At 43.2% G+C, this 20,283-nt stretch overlaps 2 protein-coding genes across 2 annotated transcripts; both read right to left on the reverse strand.

Moving 5' to 3' along the window:
* Positions 1 to 153: 153 nt before the first annotated feature.
* LOC130178907 (zinc finger protein 664-like) lies at positions 154 to 4,188 on the reverse strand. Its single transcript, XM_056391526.1, has 2 exons — positions 3,920 to 4,188; positions 154 to 3,131 (listed from the first exon to the last, which is right to left on the reverse strand). The coding sequence occupies exons 1-2, from the start codon at positions 4,089 to 4,091 to the stop codon at positions 1,954 to 1,956; spliced, it is 1,350 nt and encodes a 449-aa protein (XP_056247501.1). The 5' UTR covers positions 4,092 to 4,188; the 3' UTR covers positions 154 to 1,953.
* Positions 4,189 to 5,693: 1,505 nt separating this feature from the next.
* Positions 5,694 to 19,998, reverse strand: vcpip1 (valosin containing protein (p97)/p47 complex interacting protein 1). Its single transcript, XM_056391440.1, has 3 exons — positions 17,197 to 19,998; positions 13,435 to 13,521; positions 5,694 to 12,189 (listed from the first exon to the last, which is right to left on the reverse strand). Exons 1-3 carry the CDS (start codon positions 19,844 to 19,846, stop codon positions 11,390 to 11,392), a joined length of 3,537 nt encoding a protein of 1,178 aa, XP_056247415.1. The 5' UTR covers positions 19,847 to 19,998; the 3' UTR covers positions 5,694 to 11,389.
* Positions 19,999 to 20,283: the final 285 nt, after the last annotated feature.

Raw genomic sequence — 20,283 nt, forward strand, 5'->3', positions numbered from 1 at the left:
TCATATCATACTTTCACAACACCTATTGCTTGTTATAACTGAGCTCTGAAAAGAACTCTTCTTCACTATGACGACTGTCACTCTGGATGTCAGTCACTTCTATCCGCAGCCTTGAAAAACAGTTTTCTCGCAATTACAGACGGAGTGTGAATGTATTCTTAAATTAACAGCTTATAAAGCTTTATTGTTAGAATAAAAACATGAGATAAAAAAAACAGCATTTCCTTGCCAGGGTTTCTTCAGGCACTGATCACCATATGCATTACTCCCACTTAAGCTGATAACACTCAATAAACACAATAGTTACTGTAATAATTCGATCCTAAACGTGGGGACATGTCTTAATAACCACTTCTGAAGAAATACTGTAAGTATTATATTTCTCTGACACAAGCAAGTCTGTTTATTTATATAGCACCTTTTACAAAGCCATGTAGTTAATTTTCTACAACTTGTTTGTGTGTCACCTCTAAAGCCTGAAAAAATAAAACTTCTACCAAGGCAGCATCAGCTGTTCTTCATTTATCGTTAATTAGAATGTTCTAGAACAGGGTAGAAAATACCAGGACCATTTGGAATGGTATAGAACTTATAAAACATGTAAATATAGTTGAAATATATCATTAAATATATCTCCAACACAGTGGCTTTTGATTTTTTTTTTTTAAAAATCTCTTTTTCAAGAGTGACCTGGCCAAGAGAGCAGCATATACATTGCTACAGAAATAACCACAAACAACACTAAGCCCAAGACAACTATCACACACCACAAATGAGTGAGCACAACATCAAGTTGATATGCCATACAAGGTCAAGGACAAAAATCCAGTTATGCATAAATAGGTACAATTTCAGGTCTTCCTGTAGATAATTCCAGGAAGAGGGTGGCAGCATATATAAAAGCTTTTTTGCCTGATTCTGTTGTAACTCTGAGGACCAACATCTGTAAAATACTGTGAGAGCATGGGTCATATTGATTTAGGTTTTTTCCCCATTTATGTACAGAGATAAGAAAGAACCAGCCCAAGGAGAGATTTTTATATAAAAGCAAACTGATGGGAAAATCTGCATATATATATAGAGAGAGATGGCCATTTAGAGTTAGTATACAGAGAACAGTATTGTATGAGATTTTAACAGCCAGTAATAAAATGTAAAGCACAATGACACACAGTATCCAACTTCTCTAGGCACTGGTCAGGTGCGTTCATAAAGAGCAGATCACCATAATTCGAAAAGGGTAAAAAAACAAAATCAAGTTATTCCTAAAAAAAAGAAACTTAATTCAAGTTTCATCTTAGAAACAAGATTTTCAATGCATGACTTATTAATAACAACACCTACTGAACAACATCAAAGACAGACTGCAGGAATTCGAGGGTTTGCACTCCTGAAGGGACTGAGCAAATGTATTCACATATGCAATGGAACTCTGAACTCTTCTGGATGTTACCTGGAGAAGCTGTATGTGTGAACGTGAATGTCTGAATCAGTTGACCCAGAATAATGTCTGCCAGCTCCCAAGTATAAAGTCTGTGTGAAGTCAGATTGAGCCAGTGTGTGAACAGAACAAGTCATTGTCTTGAGAATTCACGGAGAGTGGCGTAAATGGGTGTGTTGATCGTTTCTATCCTGCCTCCTGCGTGCTCCACCCAGGCGACAACCCTCGCCTAAAACAAACGGACTACTTCCAGTAGGTGTGAAAGTGTCACTGCAATTATGTGTCTCTTCACTTCTGTGGGTTCTTGTCTGTTTTGTCCACTATCACTACAACTCGATCCTCCCACATATTTAACAAACCCAAGGCTAGTTGCCTGTATGTGATCTTATTTGCCTTCCCGACGGAGACACGTTGAAGTGTTGCAGTGATGTGGTTTCTCTTCAGTGTGGGCTCTTTTGATGTAGACTGTCAGTTCTCCATTTAAGTCCATATTTTCAGTAAATATACAACTGTTAATCTCTGTGAACTCTTATGTGCTTTTTCAAGTCTGATATCCGACTAAAACTTTTCCCACAGGTTTTGCAGGGGTACGGCTTCTCACCTGTGTGGATTTTCAAATGCACATTTAGTGATGATCCCTGACTGAATTTTTTCCCACAGGTATTGCAGGTGTACGGCTTCTCACCTGTGTGAGTTCTCATGTGGACTTTCAAGACACTACTGCATAAAAAACTTGTCCCGCATATTTTGCAAGAATATGGCTTCACACCTGTGTGGATTCTCATGTGCCATTTTAATAATGAGATTCTACAGAATCTTTTCCCGCAGGTCTTGCAAAGGTATGGCTTCTCACCTGTGTGGATACTCATGTGAAGTTTCAAGACACTATTACGCCTGAAAGCTCTACCACATATTTTACAAGAATATGGTTTCTCACCTGTGTGAGTTCTCATGTGGACCAACAAGTCACTACTACACCTGAAACCTTTTCCACAAGTGTTGCAAACGTACGGCCTCTCACCTGTGTGGGTTCTCATGTGGAGTGACAAACCTGTACTAGTTCTGAAACCTTTCCCACATGTTTTGCAAGGATAAGGCTTCTCATCAGTGTGGATTCTTAAATGAACATTTAATGTTGATATCTGACTGAATCTCTTCCCACAGGTGTTGCAGGAGTACGGCTTCTCACCTGTGTGGGTTCTTAGATGTACGTTCAATTGGGACTTATACTTAAACGTTTTTCCACAAGTGTCACATTTTAAAGACTTTTCACCTCTCTTAGTGTTACACTGACTCTTTGTTGTGGGACTGATGTATAGACTGTCACTGTGACGTCTCTTCTTTGGCTCTGTTTCTACATTTCTAGTTGGTTCTGGGTCTACATCCTTGCTTTCTTCCTGATCTTGGCTCTCAGCTACAGGAGAGTAGTGAGAGAGGAGCTGGTGGTCACTGTTTGCTTCTGCTTCACTTTGGTCACTTTCCTCATTAGTAGGAGTCAACATAAAGGTATCAGTCTCCTGCTTCAGTACAAGCTGCTCTCCCTTCTGACTGGTGCAGAGTTCCTCCTCTTCCTCTTTAATCTGTAGAAGCTCTGGGTCCTCCTGGTCCAGACTGGAGTTCCTCTCCTGGTCACAGAGCTGCTGGTCAGTGAGAACCTCCTCCTCCTTACAGACATGTTGCTGAGGGAGCTCTGGAGGGACAAAGGGACACAAGAAACAGGGTACTAAATGTGATGATGGAAAAACAGACAACTGAGCAAACAAATACAAGTTTACACCATTACCTTGGATAGTGAAACTTGGTATGAAACGGGCCCCATGCCCATATTATTAAGTTAGCAAGGTACGTTAGTTAAATGTCAGCAATTTGGCAACACTGTTACACTGGAAAGTCCCACCAGTAAAAAGGCAACGTGTGCACTATGTACATTTTGATTTGGAGAGGTGGCTCTAGTGTTAAGACAACTATTGTTTTATTATGAAAGAAAGATTCTATGGCATTACTATATTTGTTCATGTTTTACAATGCATGTTTAACCTGAGCCATACAACAATGATAACAATCACATCATATAGACACAGGGTTAATAGTATACAGTTGCTTAAATTTTCTTTAGCTCATTGGTATCTGATCAGGAAAAATGGTATCAGAACAACATCATCATAATTTATTATTATTATTATTAAGAATAACAACAACAATAATAATAATAATAATGATAATTGGTGCTGCTCATTGCTGATGTTATTATTAATAATACTATTACACCTATGAGTATCACTATTATTACCATTTTACAAACCAGTCTGACAGTGCTCCAGTGCCTAATGGTTAACCCTAAACAACTACCTCCACTGTTCCAAACCAGCATCCTAACCCCAAACTGAAGGGAAACATTATCTGAAGGGGAAACAAACTTCGACACGAGACTTAATTTGATGACAGACCAAGTAGAAACGTTGATGTCTTATTACAGACCTGTCCTGTGTAGCTTTATCTCGGGTTTCCAAACGATATCCAGCAGTCTGCGCTGACGATCGATCTCTTCCTCGTACTCGACGATAGTTTTTTCAAAGACTCCGAATATTTCTTCAGCAGCAGCAGTTAGTCGCTCGTTGACAAACTCTCTCAGATACTGAACTGAAGACATTGTTGCTTAGTTACCACTGAAATATTTACCTGCGATACGACTACACCGTCATCTTCAAGCTAACTCTAATACAGTTAACGTTGCTTGCACTGGCATTGTTTACTTCCGCTATGTGTCACACTGTCAAGTTCCGACAGTGGAAGTGAGCTAACTTGTCTTTCCGCCTTAAGTTATGATTGTATCTGTGCTGCCTAATTTTACAGGGAAATTACCCTTATTTCCTCTGAACTAGTTTGGGGTTGGGTTTTTTTTTTTGTTAGGACAGATCTTAGTACATTTCTACAAGTTAGTTTCGACCAAGTAATTTCATTGGAGGGGAGTCATCAATCAGTTCTGGGACTTTTAACTACATGTATCACTCCGCTTTATGGTTATTCTATTAACCGGTTAATCGATATCAGATTGTAACAAACTTTGCAAAAGATGAAAATATTTCTATAATTAACTTTTGATTAAATGATGTCTGGTCGTTAGAAGAGGGTGAAGGGAAGAAGCCTGGATACTTCAGCACACACCAGTTGCGCTCACATGACATTGTCTGGTCTGGAAAATATTTTTGTGTTGCTTAGCAACACTCCAGTACCAGTCCAGTTGCAGAACTATTTGTCTTGGTGTAAACAAATCCTAATCTGTTTCTGCTCATTACTGTTAACTAATATGGCGCTCATAGAACTGAAGAGGTTTACTGTACAGTAACATCTGGAAGAAACGGGTCTGAAATGACTCATTAGCTGCATTTCAATATTGAATCTTTTTGAAAGACTTCCAACAAGATTGAGACAGATACAGCTGCAGCCGTTCATATGCACACTTCACTAAATTTAGCTCATTCCACTTTGCAAAGAATCTCAACATGCAGAGACTTTACTCCGACAGGGTTGTGGTAAATATATTTGAAACAATTATCACAATATCAATAAGCATACTGTGCATTATTGACATGCATCATGTTGTGGCAAATGGATGCAAAATCACACATAAAATAATTGGTGATATCCAAAGCATTGAACTGTCTTTCACTGCTTTCAAAAATGTGAACAAGTTATTTGTGTCAAACTAAAACGTCTACAATAATTTAAAGACCAAGGTCCTGTTCTTCAAGTGAGCAGCTCACAGTTTCTCTCTTTAAATTAGTTTTGTATTTCATCATGTATGAGCATAGGTAATTAAAATGTCATAAATAAATCAACAGGTCATAATGGTTTCTGAGTAACTTGTAGGTTCACATCTAAAATCACAAGCACAACAATGTTGTTTCATTATATCTACACAAGGTTTAGGTTTAAGGAGTTGGACACAAAAGCTAATTTTAAAAAATGCTTCAGAGTTTTTCCTCTCTAATCACCAAGTGTCGCTCATTGTGGAACTGTTGGGTTTCTCTCTATAATATTGTAAGGTCTCGAGGAGAAACAGAAACAGAAATAAAATAATATTGAACTGAATGTGATTTTTCTGAAATTTTATAATTTCCCAAAACAAAACACATTCATACATTCATAAACACTGTGGTGACTTCAGAAAATGGACAACAGTTATAAAATGTTTTTGTCTCAAACAGACAAACAGAAAAATCTGTTAGTGACGACAAAATACAAAAACAAGTGAAGGAAGTGATTTTATTGTTGCGGTTGAAAATTCATCACACATGCAAACAGCGATGTCGAAGCCGTGTATCATCAATATTTTATTAGCAAACCAGAGAGAAATTAACAAAAAAAAAAAGAGCTGAAGGAACTGAACAATCTGTGTTTCTATAGTTTCTGTACAGGTCCAAATATTCTACAATATATACTATTATACAACTGGATTACATTTCATGTCATTAGTACAGCAGTCACAAAGAAAAACTTCAAGTCTGTTACAGCAGCGTCGTCTGAGCAAACTTCTCTTCTTTCTGATTTGTTCCGCCGACCGGTTTCCTCTCTGACTGACATATGTTCAGCTAATGTGAATCTGCTACGCTAACATTCCCTCTTCTTCTCCAACAAAGTGCTAAGTCTTACATTTGTTCGCCTCAACAGCAAAAATAAACCTCAGAGCAATGAAAAACAGAAGGATTGTGAATCACATGTTGAGACTGAGATTGAGAATTTTTTTTTTTTTGCCAAAAACCAGAAAACGAAATAGGTCAAGGAGATTTTGAAAGTCAAACATGAGGATTTAAGTTTAAATAAATGGAGTTTGATTGAGGTAAAACTGACACAGTTAAAAGTAAAACAGAAAGAACCTCAGTGTAAAACAAAGTGATTTTAAGGCCTGACGATCGGTTGCTCCATCAACACCATGTCATTTCAAGAACATGCAGATGTGGAAAAACCTTTTGTTGGCAACAAAAGTGTAAACTGACTTTCAGTCTCGCCATTTTAAAGGAACAGTTCATTCACTTTCTTGCTGAGGATTAGATGTTCAGATTGATACCACTCTCTTGTCTCTTTAGCACAGAACGACTTAGTTTAGCATGAAGTCTACAGTGTGGCAGAAACCCCCCCCACCCCGTAAATTCACAACTTGTCCCGATTAAACAAACAAGATGTTGCTGCTAATTCCTGAGCTCAACCAGACAATGGAAGTCTCCAGCCAGCGTATTTCCCAACATGTCAGACTATTCCTTTAAACGAGTTTTAGGGTTCAGGCCTCTGGAAGCTGAACGTCGCTGTGGTTCACGTGACGCCCTGCTCTGGATCGAGACTGAGACATGATCAAGTGTGGAGGGAAAAACCACAAACTACGCTGTAAGAAAAAATGCAGAGGTCTTTATGAGCAACTAATCACAACTTCAGAAGGTACCTGAAGAATCATGGCCTCCTCATGAATCACACAACACTGATTTCCAAAGCAGCAGCTCTAAAACTGTCCGGCCTCTTATTACATCCTCATTTTAAAATGTGGGACTTTTACTTTGATGAATCATAGATATAAGCTGCTATTTCTTGTCATTTCTAGTGGTGCTGAATTGAAACAACTTTAACCGTCCAATTGCCTCCCAGAAACATGCAACACTGTTTCTGCTTTATTACATTTAGGAAAGAAAGAACAATTCCAGCCCAAAAGAGCCAACCTGGGCTTGAACTGTTGCACTTTTCCTAATGTAATAAAATGCACAGTTTGCAGAGATTGGTTGACAAATCCTTAGCAGGTAGAAATCAGAATTCAAATCATCACAACACTGAAGTTGTGTAGTAAAACCAAAGTGTATTAATGAGGGCAAAACTCTCTCATGCTGCTGCCCTTTAAGAAGCAACAAGCTTTTTTTTTTTTACACAGGAAAAGTGAAATACATGAAGTTTCTACATCTCTGAACACCTGAGGAAACATACACTGCGTTTCAGCCAGTTGTGAAAGTGAAACCACTTCATGAACCTGCTGCTCTAACAGCCTCCACTCTCCTGGCTTCAGTCTTTCCTCCTGATGTTGAACCTGCTGCAGAGATTTTACTCTCATTCAGACACCAGAGCCTCAGTGAGGTCCAGCACTGCTGCTGGGGATCAGGTCTGGCTCACAGTCAGTGTGCCGGTTGGTTGGTTGTCGTGTTGTAACAGCATCAATTTATTCTCTTAAATTTTATCGTGTGCTGCAGAAACGAAGATTTCACTGCACTGGAACTAAAACACCCAAACCAGGAGAGCTTCATGAGAAGAGGTGTGAAAAATGTCTAAAATCTGAATAAAAACTCAAAATGAGAAGAGGCACAAACGGAGGGAAGCCGTTTTAAAACTGATGTTTCATGAGGAGAACATGAGAACCTTTCAAACTGTGATCAGACGCTCATGAAGACGGCAGCTGTTTGTTTGTTCGCTCGTCTCGTTGCAGTGATGAACGTTTTCTGTGGAGGATATGGAATCATAGGAGTGCTAAAAAAAGAATAAATCTATAAAAAAAAAAAAAAAGAAGAAAATAAATGTGGAAATAAAAGCAGAGATAAATAAAAGAATAAATAAGTCAATAAAAAAGGTGGAAATATAAAGAGAAATAAATAAAAGACAAAAAAATGCTTTTCACTTGTTGCCTTTGCTTTCCCTTGAAGCTTTATTTATTTCTGTTTATATTGCCACATTTTTAATTCATTTCTTATGTATTTACTATATTTATTTATATTATCTATTATTATTTATTTACTCCTGTTTCCAAATTTATTTTCTTATTCTGTTTCATATTTTTTTTATAGCACTCCTATGACTCCATACTTTGGCTGCAGAACTTTAGAGAAAATAAAATAAAATACAACAAAAAGTAAAAATAATCTGTTTTCAATGCCACCAGAACAGGAGACGTTTCCTGTGGAAATTTAACACACTACCCTCTGCAGTAGTGCCGCCCAGTGGTGAGTCAAAGCCAACAGGAAGGTACAATTCTCATATGTATACACACTCAATTAGCAGTTTATGAGGGATCATTCATCATCATTTTAATACAACTGCCCTGGAATAAATCCTAATCCTAAAACTCCATCCTCTAGAATGAGCATATAGCTGGATCCGTCATGGAGCAGGATTTACTGCAGGACTGTTGGATCTGTTGGCTTCAGCTTCAGCTTCAGTGTCAGCTTCAGCGTCACCTTCAGCGTCACCTTTAGCTTCAGCGTCACCTTCAGCATCAGCTTCAGCTTTAGCATCAGCTTCAGCGTCACCTTTAGCTTCAGCGTCACCTTCAGCTTCAGCGTCACCTTCAGCGTCACCTTTAGCTTCAGCGTCACCTTCAGCTTCAGCGTCACCTTCAGCATCAGCTTCAGCTTTAGCGTCAGCTTCAGCGTCAGCTTCAGCGTCACCTTCAGCTTCAGCTGGTGGATCTCATAAACTCCAAACTGAGATCATTGTTTTTTTGGAAGTCCAGTGAAGATTTTGCATAGGACAGAAACACAAAGGCCTGTGGGGGAGTTTCCTTTACCAAATATCAGATCCAAAAACTGTTTTTTTGAACTGGACTGAAAACTTGAACCTGGTTTATCTTTGGTCGTATTCTGCTTTTTAAAATAGGAGGTTTCAAACATAAAGCAACGACTGAGCCAGTGAATGGTCACATGACACCTCCTCTGCTCAGCCTCCTGTTCACTTTTGTTCAAGCCCGCATGAGGGACTTTGATACGCATGGAGATTAATGTTTTTATTCTAGCGTTTTTTGTCAACATATTTAGCACAACAACAAACTGACTTACAGTTTGTGATCGCTCTGATCGTCATAACCATGACATCACTTCCTGTTTCAGGGCTGAGAGCAGGGTGGGGGAGGGGCAACGTGACCATACATTAAGAGCAAAGAAAAAGAAAATAAGTTCTTCATCATCACCATGATCATCATCATCATTCTCCTGCCTACCTTTAAATGTTTTACTTACATTTAAAGGTAAAAATGTTACTTTTGTAAAAACAGTGAAATAAATGATGGGTTGTCTTTAATTAAGGAAATCATCAGCACTTTGATATTTGGGTATTTAGTAAACCAGGAGTTTAATGACTAATTAGTCGACAAATTTTTTTGCTTAACGATGTGAAGCGCTGCATTCATCAGCTTTATAACTTTGAGAGTTTCTCCACACGAGGGGGCCGTTTACTCATTATCAGACCAGTTCAACACACCTGCAAGACCTTTACAGACCATAAGTCACTTCTGCTCAGCAACCTTTCACTGTGCAACACATTTTCTTCCAAATTCTTATAGTTTGTTTCCTAAAAAAATGCTTTATTTTGACAAAATGCTGAGCTGTTTAAATTTAAAGACAGGCGCTGCAAGTTGAAAATAGTGCCACATGCAGGTAAGGAGGGTGTTTCTCAGAGTGTTTGTGGTTTTTACACAATCAACAGGAACGTCACTGTGTAACACTAACCTCTACAGGATATTAAATACTCTAATTTAAGCACATTTCAGCTTATGGCTGAATTGGGCTTCAAAATGAAGATTTTCCAGGCACTTGACCATCAGACAAATGTTGATCATATTAATTATCAGTCATCTGAGTCTACTGCTCTACTTATACACATTATGGATTTTAATAAAACCAAAGTTTACAGCTCTAGTATTCAGAGTAAGAAATCAAACTAAGTCAAGCTACATTAATCATTTCTGTTTGGCATCTGTGTAACAAACTAGAGTCTGACCTGCTGTCTTTTTAAAAAGGGCTGTGGCCATACAATGTAATTTAAAGGTTATTTTAAAGTGTAAAAATAAACTTGTCAATGCGTCGGGTTGTTAAAGAAACATATCTTTGGCATTTCAGTGCTGACGCTTGTTACTTATCGGCCGATCAATCTGTGGATAGTGGACACGTGACGTTACGCCGTGTGGAGCGGAAACAAAAACAACATTTTAGAGGCTTTATATGTGAAAAATAAAACGGAAAAAAAAAAACACAGTGAGACTTTTTACCTGCAGGTGGCACACGTGTCAAAACTGCAGCAGCTGTCACTGGCCTATAGGTGGCACAGGTCGGTCTGAAGCTGGATTAAATGTTGAATTTAAATTGTGACCATGGGGGGGGGGGGGGGGGGGGGGGGGGGGGGGGCGCAAAACTTTATGCGAAGGCATCAGACAGTCGAGCAAACACAGATCCAGAGTTCTCCCTGCGGCCCTCAGACAGACGGACGGTGGAAAAGCAGATTTCGGTGATGAAGGCGTTGATGCGTACAGAGGCTGGTGCACGTCTCGGAGCGTGCACGTTGATGGAAGCATGTTTGCAGGACGTTACGCCGCTGGCGACCAGCAACTCTCCTCCCTGGTGGCAGATTAAGACTCAGAGGACTTTTCTATCTACAGGAACGCGTCTCACACACGAGTAGTTTCTCCTCCTCGGATATCGCTGGGTGTTTATAGCGAGAGGGTGAGACGTCTGCAGGGCGAGAGATACAAGTCTGTCACCAAACTAGAGACTCTGCGATATATTGTAAGACAGTCGTTTATGATACATCATCAACTAAAAAAAAAACATATCATTAAATGAAAAATAATTTCTGTTAAACGCAGGAATCAATCACAAGCTGTGGTGAGGGGCTGTGTACCAAAGTGCATAGAGTTTAAACACACACAGCAACAGCTTCAGTACTGCAACAGAACTGTGGTAGTGGTGTGAGCGCATCAATGATGTATCGCAGACAGTGTGTCACAATATATCGCCTTGTCGGTAAATGTCCCGCCCCGAGTGTGCGGCGAGGCGAGGACGGTCGGCCCGCTTTGGAGTCATGCAGTAAAGACAACGAAACACGATGAAGACCAAAAGCTTTAGGATCCGACCTGAGGCGTTACGACCCACAGATGCTGGCCAGGCGGGTGAGGGCGGGGCGGGGGGCGGTGCTGGGGGTCTGGAGTGATCAGGAGTGATCCATGGGTTCGGTGGTGTTGCTCTGCCCGGCGTCCTGGCTCTCCATCTCCTCCAGCTCCTCTGCCTTCCCCTCTGGTTTGTCAGCTGACGAGACGCCTGCTGCAGCTGGAGGTTCGTGGCTCGGTGTGGATGTTGATTGGCCCGCACCTGTCTTAGTCCCGCCTGTCCGCTCCTGGCTGGCCCCGCCCCCTGCGGCGGCGGCAGCGGCGCTCTGCTGCTCTCTCAGGTGGCGTTCCATGGAAGCCTGGATGGAGGAGACCATCTCCTGCAGCTTCCTCCGCTGCTGCTCCATCAGGCTGGGGTCCAGACCGCGCCCGTCCTTCATGGTGACAAAGCCGGGTGCCATGCGAACCAGCTCCCTGGTGGTGTCCTCGGGGATGTCCGACAGGTCCGGGGGGCCTCTGGACACGCTGGCGCTCAGATCCACGCCACTGCTGTGCTGGCGCGTGATAGGCCTGTGCTCCGGAGGGGAGGAGCCACCGGCACTGCCCAGAGAGTGACCTTTACCCTGGAAGGCGGTGACGCTCTGCAGCTGCTCCTTCTTACGGACCACGCCACCGCTACCCAGCCGCAGCACGCCATGTGACGGGCTCCCCTCTCTGCTGCCCCTTGTGGCTGCCTCTGAACGCAGCTGCACCAGCGCCTCCTTCACCAGCTCCTCCACATCAGGGCCGACAGGAAAGTGACCTGCGGTGTCGACACAGAGCTCCAGACGCTCCTCTGCTGCGTTATAAACAAACGTTTTCCCCGTCAGGTGAGGCAGCGTGCAGTGTTTCCCGTCCATCAGGCCTGAAGGAGAGGAAGAGGAAATATTACGATATTTAACAAAGCTGCTGGTTTTCATTTTATTTACTGGTGCCAATACAAACCCTTTATACTCTGAAACGTAGTTTATTATTTTTTTTAACTGAATAAAAAGAGCCAGAAGACCTTTTAGTTACTGAAGTTACAGAATGAAATGATCAAAATCTTGATTTAAATATCAGATCAACCAAAGACGAAGAGTCTAACAAAGACTTAAAGCTCCTCCAGTGTAAAGGTCTGTGTCCATGTGTAGTGTGATTATAGATTATAGATCAGCTCTAGCTTCTATATTAATACTATGAAAGTATCAAAGCCTCAGTCCACAGAGAAAAAAAAGTGGTTTCTTTTTTTGTTAAATCCTTATTTAACAAAACATCAAGGATGACTTCACTTCGATTTGGACTCTCAGTTTCATTATGAGCTCTGCAGTTAATGCTTCCACGAATTACAGTACCAAAGTCTGACCAGCAGATGTCACCGTTTGACATTTCATTGTTTCCGTAGCTTTATTTCCCCCATCGCTACGTTCAATACTTGACCATTTTATATAATAATTCATAATAATTACATAATTAATTACATAATTCAGCCAGTAAGGAAGAGAAACCAGAAAACCTGATGTGTTTTCACGCACTGCTGTAATCTGATTACTCCTGGTTGGTGATGACATGTTATTTAGGAACCATCACCTACTATTTTAATGTATTTTCTTCATTAAGGTGCTGTTATGAAGAAAACACACTACAATAAGCTCTGTACTGGGAGAGCACTTCCTGGACACTGTTTTACTTATTGTCTTGTCGTCATCTTATCGTCAACCTGGTTGTGTATCTTAATGCATATTTAAAAGCATTTAAATGTTCACTCTGATCTCTGTTTATATAAACACATGACTGTATGTATGGAAAGTTGTATTTGCTATCAATATTTCTTTTTGTTATTTCTTTTATTTTCAGGTCTCACTTGTAAATGAGATTTTGATCTCACTTCTTTAGTTAGATTATTTTGAATTCGAGGATCATCTCTGCACGTAACGACCCGTCCTTTAATCACAGCAACACCTGCACATGTTATGTATGAGATATTCTCACCAGGTTTCTCTCATCTTCTACTATGATTTCAGAAACATGGTTTCTGGTTTCCATAACATATAAATACAAAAGAATAAACTGATTGGTTGACTGTATCCTGGTTATTTAAGTACATGTAAACACACTGCATGAAACCTACCCATGTCTTTCTTGACGATGTTGTAGAAGACGCCGCCCTGCTGGAATAAGTGCGGCAGCTTCTTTGCATACGACCAAACATCCTCACCTGGAACAGAGAAACAACAGTTCACACAAGTTAACGAGGATTTAACGTCACACCACGAGGTTAAAGCGAGTCAGTGTTTGCAGATTACTTCGCATGTAGCTGTAACAATGCAGATTCAACCCACAGTAAGACTCCTGTTTTCGCAGGCCTTTGTGTTTTGGGTTAGAAAGTTGTTATTTTTACAGTATCATCAAGTTCAACAGCACAGCCTCAGCTAATTATACATGTCACTCAGTCATGGCTGACTGCAAAGCACAGATTCGGTGTCTGTATGTCTGTAGCTCAGACCACTGAGGAGTTACGATGATCTAAAGACAGCATGATATTCAAGAGCATATTCAGTCTGTCGCATGTTACTGCCACAAAACAATAAAACACAATTTGAGCCCATCTGACAGAGACGTAAGAGCTGACTTTCAAAGCATATTAAAATAAAATCAATCTGACAGCTGCCTGGTCGCTGTCTGAAAGGACAAGCTCCTCTCCTCCAGTCTGGGGCTTGTTTTTGCAGTTTGCTCTGTCAGTTAGGAGAATATTTTACTGCTCAGCTTCATCTGGTAGTGCAGCAGCAACATGAGCGGTCACACATGCAGACAAAATTAAAATAAACAGTATCTAATAACAGTATCTAAACCGCTGGTTTGAAAGCCGACTGAATTGCAAGCACACACAGAGTGAGTCTGTTCCTGTCTCGACGGGTAACAGGAAGAACGATGCGCTCTTCTACAAAACCACCTCTGCAGAACAACAAGTCTTTTTTAAACAATGACCTCGTCTCTACTTATAGGTTTGATTTTATATGTTTAAGTGAAAGCCCCGCCAAACTTTCTCTTTATACAAGACAGGTGGCGCTGTTGTTTCCATATGTAAAAACCCATTTCAATATGTCAAGAAATTTTGACGACAGCTTCACTGAGCTTCTATCTTTTATCTCAGACTGGCTCCCAAATCACTAAAACTCCAGCTGCTAAAACAGATTATACAACAGTCAGTTCACACCAAGTGATCTGATTGGACGAGATTCACTCCATGAGACTGATATAGAGCACAACCGCACTGGGACTTTTAACTCCATGTATCACTCCTCTTCACAGGTGTTCTATTACCTGTTCATCAGTGTCACATTAACGTTGTTATCAGTCTCAGATTGTAACAAACAAAGATGAAAATATTTCAGAAATAACATTTGAATGAAACGATGTTCGGTCGTCAGGATGGAGGAAGAAGACTGGACACTTCAGAAACACCTGAGGGAACGTGGGGATAAAGTAGCTAGCTAGTGTCACTGTGCAGGTCAGGACAATGTTTATGTGTTGCTTAGCAACAGTCCAGATGCAGAACTGCTTGTGTTGGTGTAACCAAATTTGACGACTAAACGCGGACGTCAAAGTAGACGTTTTGGACCAGTACATGTTCCATATGCATGTTCCCTCTATCGCCCCCTAAATCATCCATGACAATAACGGCGGTTATCACAGCTATGCAGATGATACTCAGATTTACTTCACCTTTATTTCACCAAATGAAGGAGCCCCTTACACTCACTCTATCAGTGCTTACAGCAAGTAAAACACTGGATGTAATTACATTTACTTCAATTCATTTAAGACAAGACAGAAATCACTGTGTCTGGAAACAAGTAGAAAAGAATAAAAGTTAATGCTCAGCTTGATTCCAGGATTATAAAGACAAAAACCCAAAAGTTAGAAGTCTTTGTGTTTCAAGTGACTCAGATCTGAGCTTCAGCAGCCACGTCAAGAAAGAAGCAAAAGCCTTTTATCATTAAAGACAGAATTAAGAGTCTCAGGTCCAGACTGGATTGAGAGAAGCTCTTCATGCTCAGCAGGGTGGACCATCTCTAACGGCCTCTCGACCGGTCTGACCCGGGAGAACTGAGCACATCACTCCTGCACTTTAATCTTTACACCTACAGAATAGAACAGAAGTGCTGCCTCTAGTTTATAAATCACATAATAAAAGGGGAGAAAAAACACAATTCTATAAACTCATTAGGGCTCTTAGATCTTCAGACCTGGAGTCAGAACCAGACGAGCTGCTTTCAGCCGTGACGCTGCTCTTTTATTTCCTTTGCTGCACTCGGGCCAACTCACAACGCATTACTGCCCTGTACCTGTATTTCTGGTCTACTATTTGCCGACTCCATGAATAGAGTCAGCAAATGTTTTGATTTTTTGCTTGGAGAAAAATGACTAAAGCAGCTGCTGATTAATTGTCTCCAGATGGACTAATTGATGAATTGACTAATTGTTTCAACTGATTTCTAGAAATGAAAAATTCATAGACCTGCTTATTTTATCAAACAAGAATCCTTGGAACAGCATCAGTATTGTGCTCACTGATGCAATGATTCATTATTTAATTGCATGTGAGTGACTGTGCATTTTCTCTTTTTGGCAATGACACGTTTCGTAAGTGTCACAGATACTTTTTGATTTCTAAAGTCAACATCAGGGGAGTCATAACTCATCAGACAGCAAAGGAAAGGAGTAAAGAAAGGACCTCGGATCAAATATCATATATGTCTTCTATCTAAACATGATGGTACGTCTCAGTGTGAAGACTCCGAGCGCCACGTTAGAAACAGACTGATGAGCGGATGTTTTGGAGGATTATTGAATATGAGCTCTTGCTAACAGGAAATGCAGCGTCAGGCCTGCAGAGCGTTCAGAGTGCAGATGAATCCTTCCTGAATATCGACAGACGCTCTCTGTCACACTGCCTGCTGGCCTGCTGATCTGTTTATCTGAATGCAGCCGCAACCTTTGACCCCCCTGGCAGGTGAGATGCCTGAGTCAGCACATTTACAACACACACACACACACACACACACACACACACACTTTTTCTGGTAGGATTCAGGGCAGCTGATCAGAAACAGACACCGTGGCGGGTGTCACCTGCAACATGTGCGCTCCGTCAGCCGCTCCGTGGAAACCTGCAGGTGTGTTATTCACCTGCCTGCTGTGAGCAATCAGGAAGCAGCATGCACCTGTGCTGCACATCCTGGACCTGAGTGAAACGACAACAGTTTCATCTGAGCATCACCGCCGCTCACAGGTGACTGAGGAGTAACCCGCTCTGAGTGCGGCGAACGCTAACTCTCAGCTGCATGTAATAACGTGCGGCAGCGCGAGCACGTTCAACGTCAGCACAGAGACACAGACAGACACAAACTCACTCCAGATGTTGTAAACTGAGGTGAAGACACATCTGCTCGAGATCAGATGTACCAAGTTGTCTAGTTGTCTATATATATATATATATATATATATATATATATATATATATATATATATATAGTTATATACATAACTCATATATTGGAGTCCAGCTGCAGGTACATGTGAAATAAATGAACATTCTGACTAAGGGAATTACAGAGGTTTGTAACATGAAATTGATCTTTTGCTGAAACTGTTAGTTAAATAATCAATTGTTTGATTGCAATTTGATCAATTAGTGATTTATGAAGTAAAATTATATTTACTTTTTTTTTTTTTACCCAAAGTTCAAAATGTGATCTGCTTTTCTGCGTCTCCTATCAGCTGAGTGAATCATTAGACTGTGTCTCACAGTTAAATAATCAATAGATTGATCACTGGGGGGGGGGCTCAGGGGAGGTGGCTTACATGTCACACTCCTCTGTACTCTTACCCATCAAGGTTGCTAGGAGACAGAGGGAGGACATCTCAAGGTCGATGCTGTCCTGGAGTTCCCGGCTGCTCATCCTGCCGGACGTCACGGCGTCCTCACTCTTCACCGAGTGCAGGGCGGAGTGCGAGCTGGAGGCTCGAGGGATGGAGGCCGCGGGGCTCTTGTCCTCAGGGCCCTTCAGGATCTCCACCGTTACCCTGTCACCGTGCTGCAGCGCCACGGGCTCGTTCTCCTCGCTGTCCTTTGGAGGGGCCAGCTCTTTGGGCGGGAAGCCGTAGCGGATGCACTGCTGCGCCGGCGGCACGCCAAATTGGTTGGCAATGCTCCTCTGCAGCTCTGAGAAGGTGGTGTGGGCCTGCAGGGTCAGCATGGCCTGCCTGCCGTCACTGGTGGTCACACGGATCTTCTTCTCCTTATAGGACGAGGAGGGGGAGGAGGACTTGGTGGGCGTGGCCGGAGCAGAAGAGGAAGAGGTTTCTGGAGACCCGCTGGGGGAGGACGCCCGGCCGTGTCCTTTCTGCTCCTGCTTCAGCTTGTCAGTCCGTCGCTTCTGACTGACGAAGGCCTGCTCGCTGATGCTCTGCTGGATGCTGCGCTCTGCCCGGCTCATCGTCAGCTCCTCTTTGTGGAGCGTCTTTGCTTTCTGACCAGTCAGGATGATCTTGGTGGGCGGCTGGGGGTCCGCCACCTGATGAGTGTCTGCGGTGTCGGTGAGACGCTGGACGTGAGCCCCGTCGATGGACACCGGGTTGTACTCGTCCGGGTTCTTCTTGGCGGTGTGATGCAGGATGGTGTTGACCACTTTCTGCACCAGGATCTCGCTGCCAAACTCCCCCGGGAAGTGCTTGGTGACCAGTTTCATAGCCACATCATACACATTGCTGTTCAACGCTGTGTCAGTCTCATACTGGAACCAGTACACAGTCTCTCGCACCACCCGACCCCCCCACTCCAGTGTGATGGGGAAGGCCTCGGGGAGGTTGTCATATTCCTTTCCCTCCCAGTAATGCTTGAAGCCACATCCACACTTCCCCCCCTGGGAGCGGGTGTTGGTTCTGTCCCCGTCCAGGTAAACCACCGACCCGTTGCCGCGGATGTGACGGACCGACGTCCCGTGACACCAGTTGCAGGTGTTGAGGGAGCTCAGTTTGTAGTCTGGGATGAGGACGTCTCTCTGGGGGTCATAAGAGCAGACCACATTATTGAGGGGGAAGCTGTAATTCTTGTCTGGCCGCAGCTGGCCGTGTGTGGACTTGGCCAAGTTGTAGAGCTTCCCACCAGGAACCAGCCACTCCGGCGGCACGTGGAGCTCAGAGAGGGCGCCACAGATCAGGCAGCGGTGAAGCCGGTTCTCCATCATCGACTTCTTGGCTGCCTCAGTCACCTCCTCGGGCTGGATTCCGATCACACCGGTCCGCCTGTAGACGTACTGGTGCACGTCAGCCACCAGTGACGGGTGGATGTTGTGCTTCTCCATGAACACCTCCTCCATGGCGTTGACCAGCCTCATCAGATATTTATCCTGCAGGCTGCGGTCGCCTCCGATCACGCAGCTCCCGTCCGGTTCCAGCTTGATGTACTTCCTGATGAGCTCCTGAGGGACGCCCCACGCCTTCGGCAGCAGGCGGGCCGGGAGCTTGGGCAGCACCGTGTTCTTGATTCCCACCAGAGGGATGTAGTGGTTCCTGCCGGAGCTGCTCCAGGCGATGCAGATGGGTTTGTTGAGCTTGCCGTCTTTCCCCCGGCACTGCTCCTCGGCCACCAGCCCGGGCAGGAAGGTGGCTGAGTAATCCCCGGAGCTCCTCATCCCGCTCAGGGAGTCCAACAGGATTATGGGTCGGTGGAGGACGTTGGCCAAACCAAATATGTGTATGTTGCGCAGTCCAAGCGGCACGCCTTCAGGTGGGATGAACAGGGGGTCGCACTCGTTGATGATGTCCTCCCACTCTGCGGCGTCAATGAAATCCTGGAACAGGGCCTTGTAGCGGTCCAGGTTCTGCTTGAAGTTCTGTTTGAGGTTCTCTCTCAGGGCATGCCAGAACAGTTCTCTGCCCACCAGCGCTCTGGACACGGCGTGGACCAGGCAGTGCCCGTCTCCATCCACGTGGACCGGAATGAGACACTCTCTGTTACCATTGGCTTTCTTAACCTCCTCCAGAGTGTCATGCAGGTATATGAGGCTCCCTGACCGGTCCTTACCGTAACCCATGGTGGACACATGGTCCGGCTCAATCAGGAAAGCTCTGTCCCCCAGGAGCGAGCAGTCAAACATCTCCCCTTGGTTCATTTCCCTCAGCAGCTTGGCTTTGCCGGTTTGTTTATCCATACCGTACCTGGTGAGCACCGGGGACAGGAGCTTGCAGTGGTAATTAGAAAGCCCCATTACCTTCACCAGCTCCGTCCCTTTCTTCGGGGCCCCGGTGACGCCGAGCAGGGCGTTTCTGAGCAGATTGTGAAGCACAACATCTGGATCCGTCACTTCTTCGACGTTGAGCAGGTTCTTCTGTTCGTGGCGTTGACCACACTCGGTGCACTCGATGCTAACGGAGCCGTGAGCGGGGAAGAACAGCCTCGCCTGACATTTCGGGTCTGGGCAGGTACCAGACAAAATACGCTTGTCTTTTTTCTTTGAGCTCTGTAGCAGCGACATTTCGGGTGGAAGAAAAAGCTGAAACTGTGTGTCAGCTTCACAAAACCATGATAATCACACTCCGGCGAGACCGTCAGACGAGCCGGGACCCCGCTAACGACAGTTATTAACCAAAATAACACAAGAACAACACGGAAGCGGCTGTTTTTTTCTTGAGCGACTGACCGTTGCTAAACGTGACACGCAATGACGCCAGATTGTGGGAGTTGTAGTCCCGCTGCGTAACTACGTTTGAATATTTACACACAATAATATGAATAACTCTATTTTCTTTTTTCTTTGTGCCAATTTCATTCTGTAATTTGGGAAAATATATTTACTCAAACCCGTGTCGAATGATGAATTATTTAAATTGATAACATTAAAGTTCATTTGACTACATTTACCAGAATGCAACACGTCGCAACGACGTTTTGTTGTGTCAGGAAGTGAACAAG

The sequence above is a fragment of the Seriola aureovittata genome, chromosome 12 (assembly GCF_021018895.1).
Source record: "Seriola aureovittata isolate HTS-2021-v1 ecotype China chromosome 12, ASM2101889v1, whole genome shotgun sequence".
Taxonomy (NCBI): Eukaryota; Metazoa; Chordata; class Actinopteri; order Carangiformes; family Carangidae; genus Seriola; species Seriola aureovittata.

Bases quoted from the DNA above. Each gene is read 5' to 3' on its own strand.
- vcpip1 (XM_056391440.1), bottom strand. From the start codon at position 19,846: ATGTCGCTGCTACAGAGCTCAAAGAAAAAAGACAAGCGTATTTTGTCT. The intron at 13,522-17,196 runs GTAAGAGTACAG...TCTCTGTTCCAG, and splicing joins TCTCCTAGCAACCTTGATGG to GTGAGGATGTTTGGTCGTAT. The intron at 12,190-13,434 runs GTAGGTTTCATG...CCTCTCCTTCAG, and splicing joins CATCGTCAAGAAAGACATGG to GCCTGATGGACGGGAAACAC.
- LOC130178907 (XM_056391526.1), bottom strand. From the start codon at position 4,091: ATGTCTTCAGTTCAGTATCTGAGAGAGTTTGTCAACGAGCGACTAACT. The intron at 3,132-3,919 runs GTCTGTAATAAG...TTGTCCCTCCAG, and splicing joins GATAAAGCTACACAGGACAG to AGCTCCCTCAGCAACATGTC.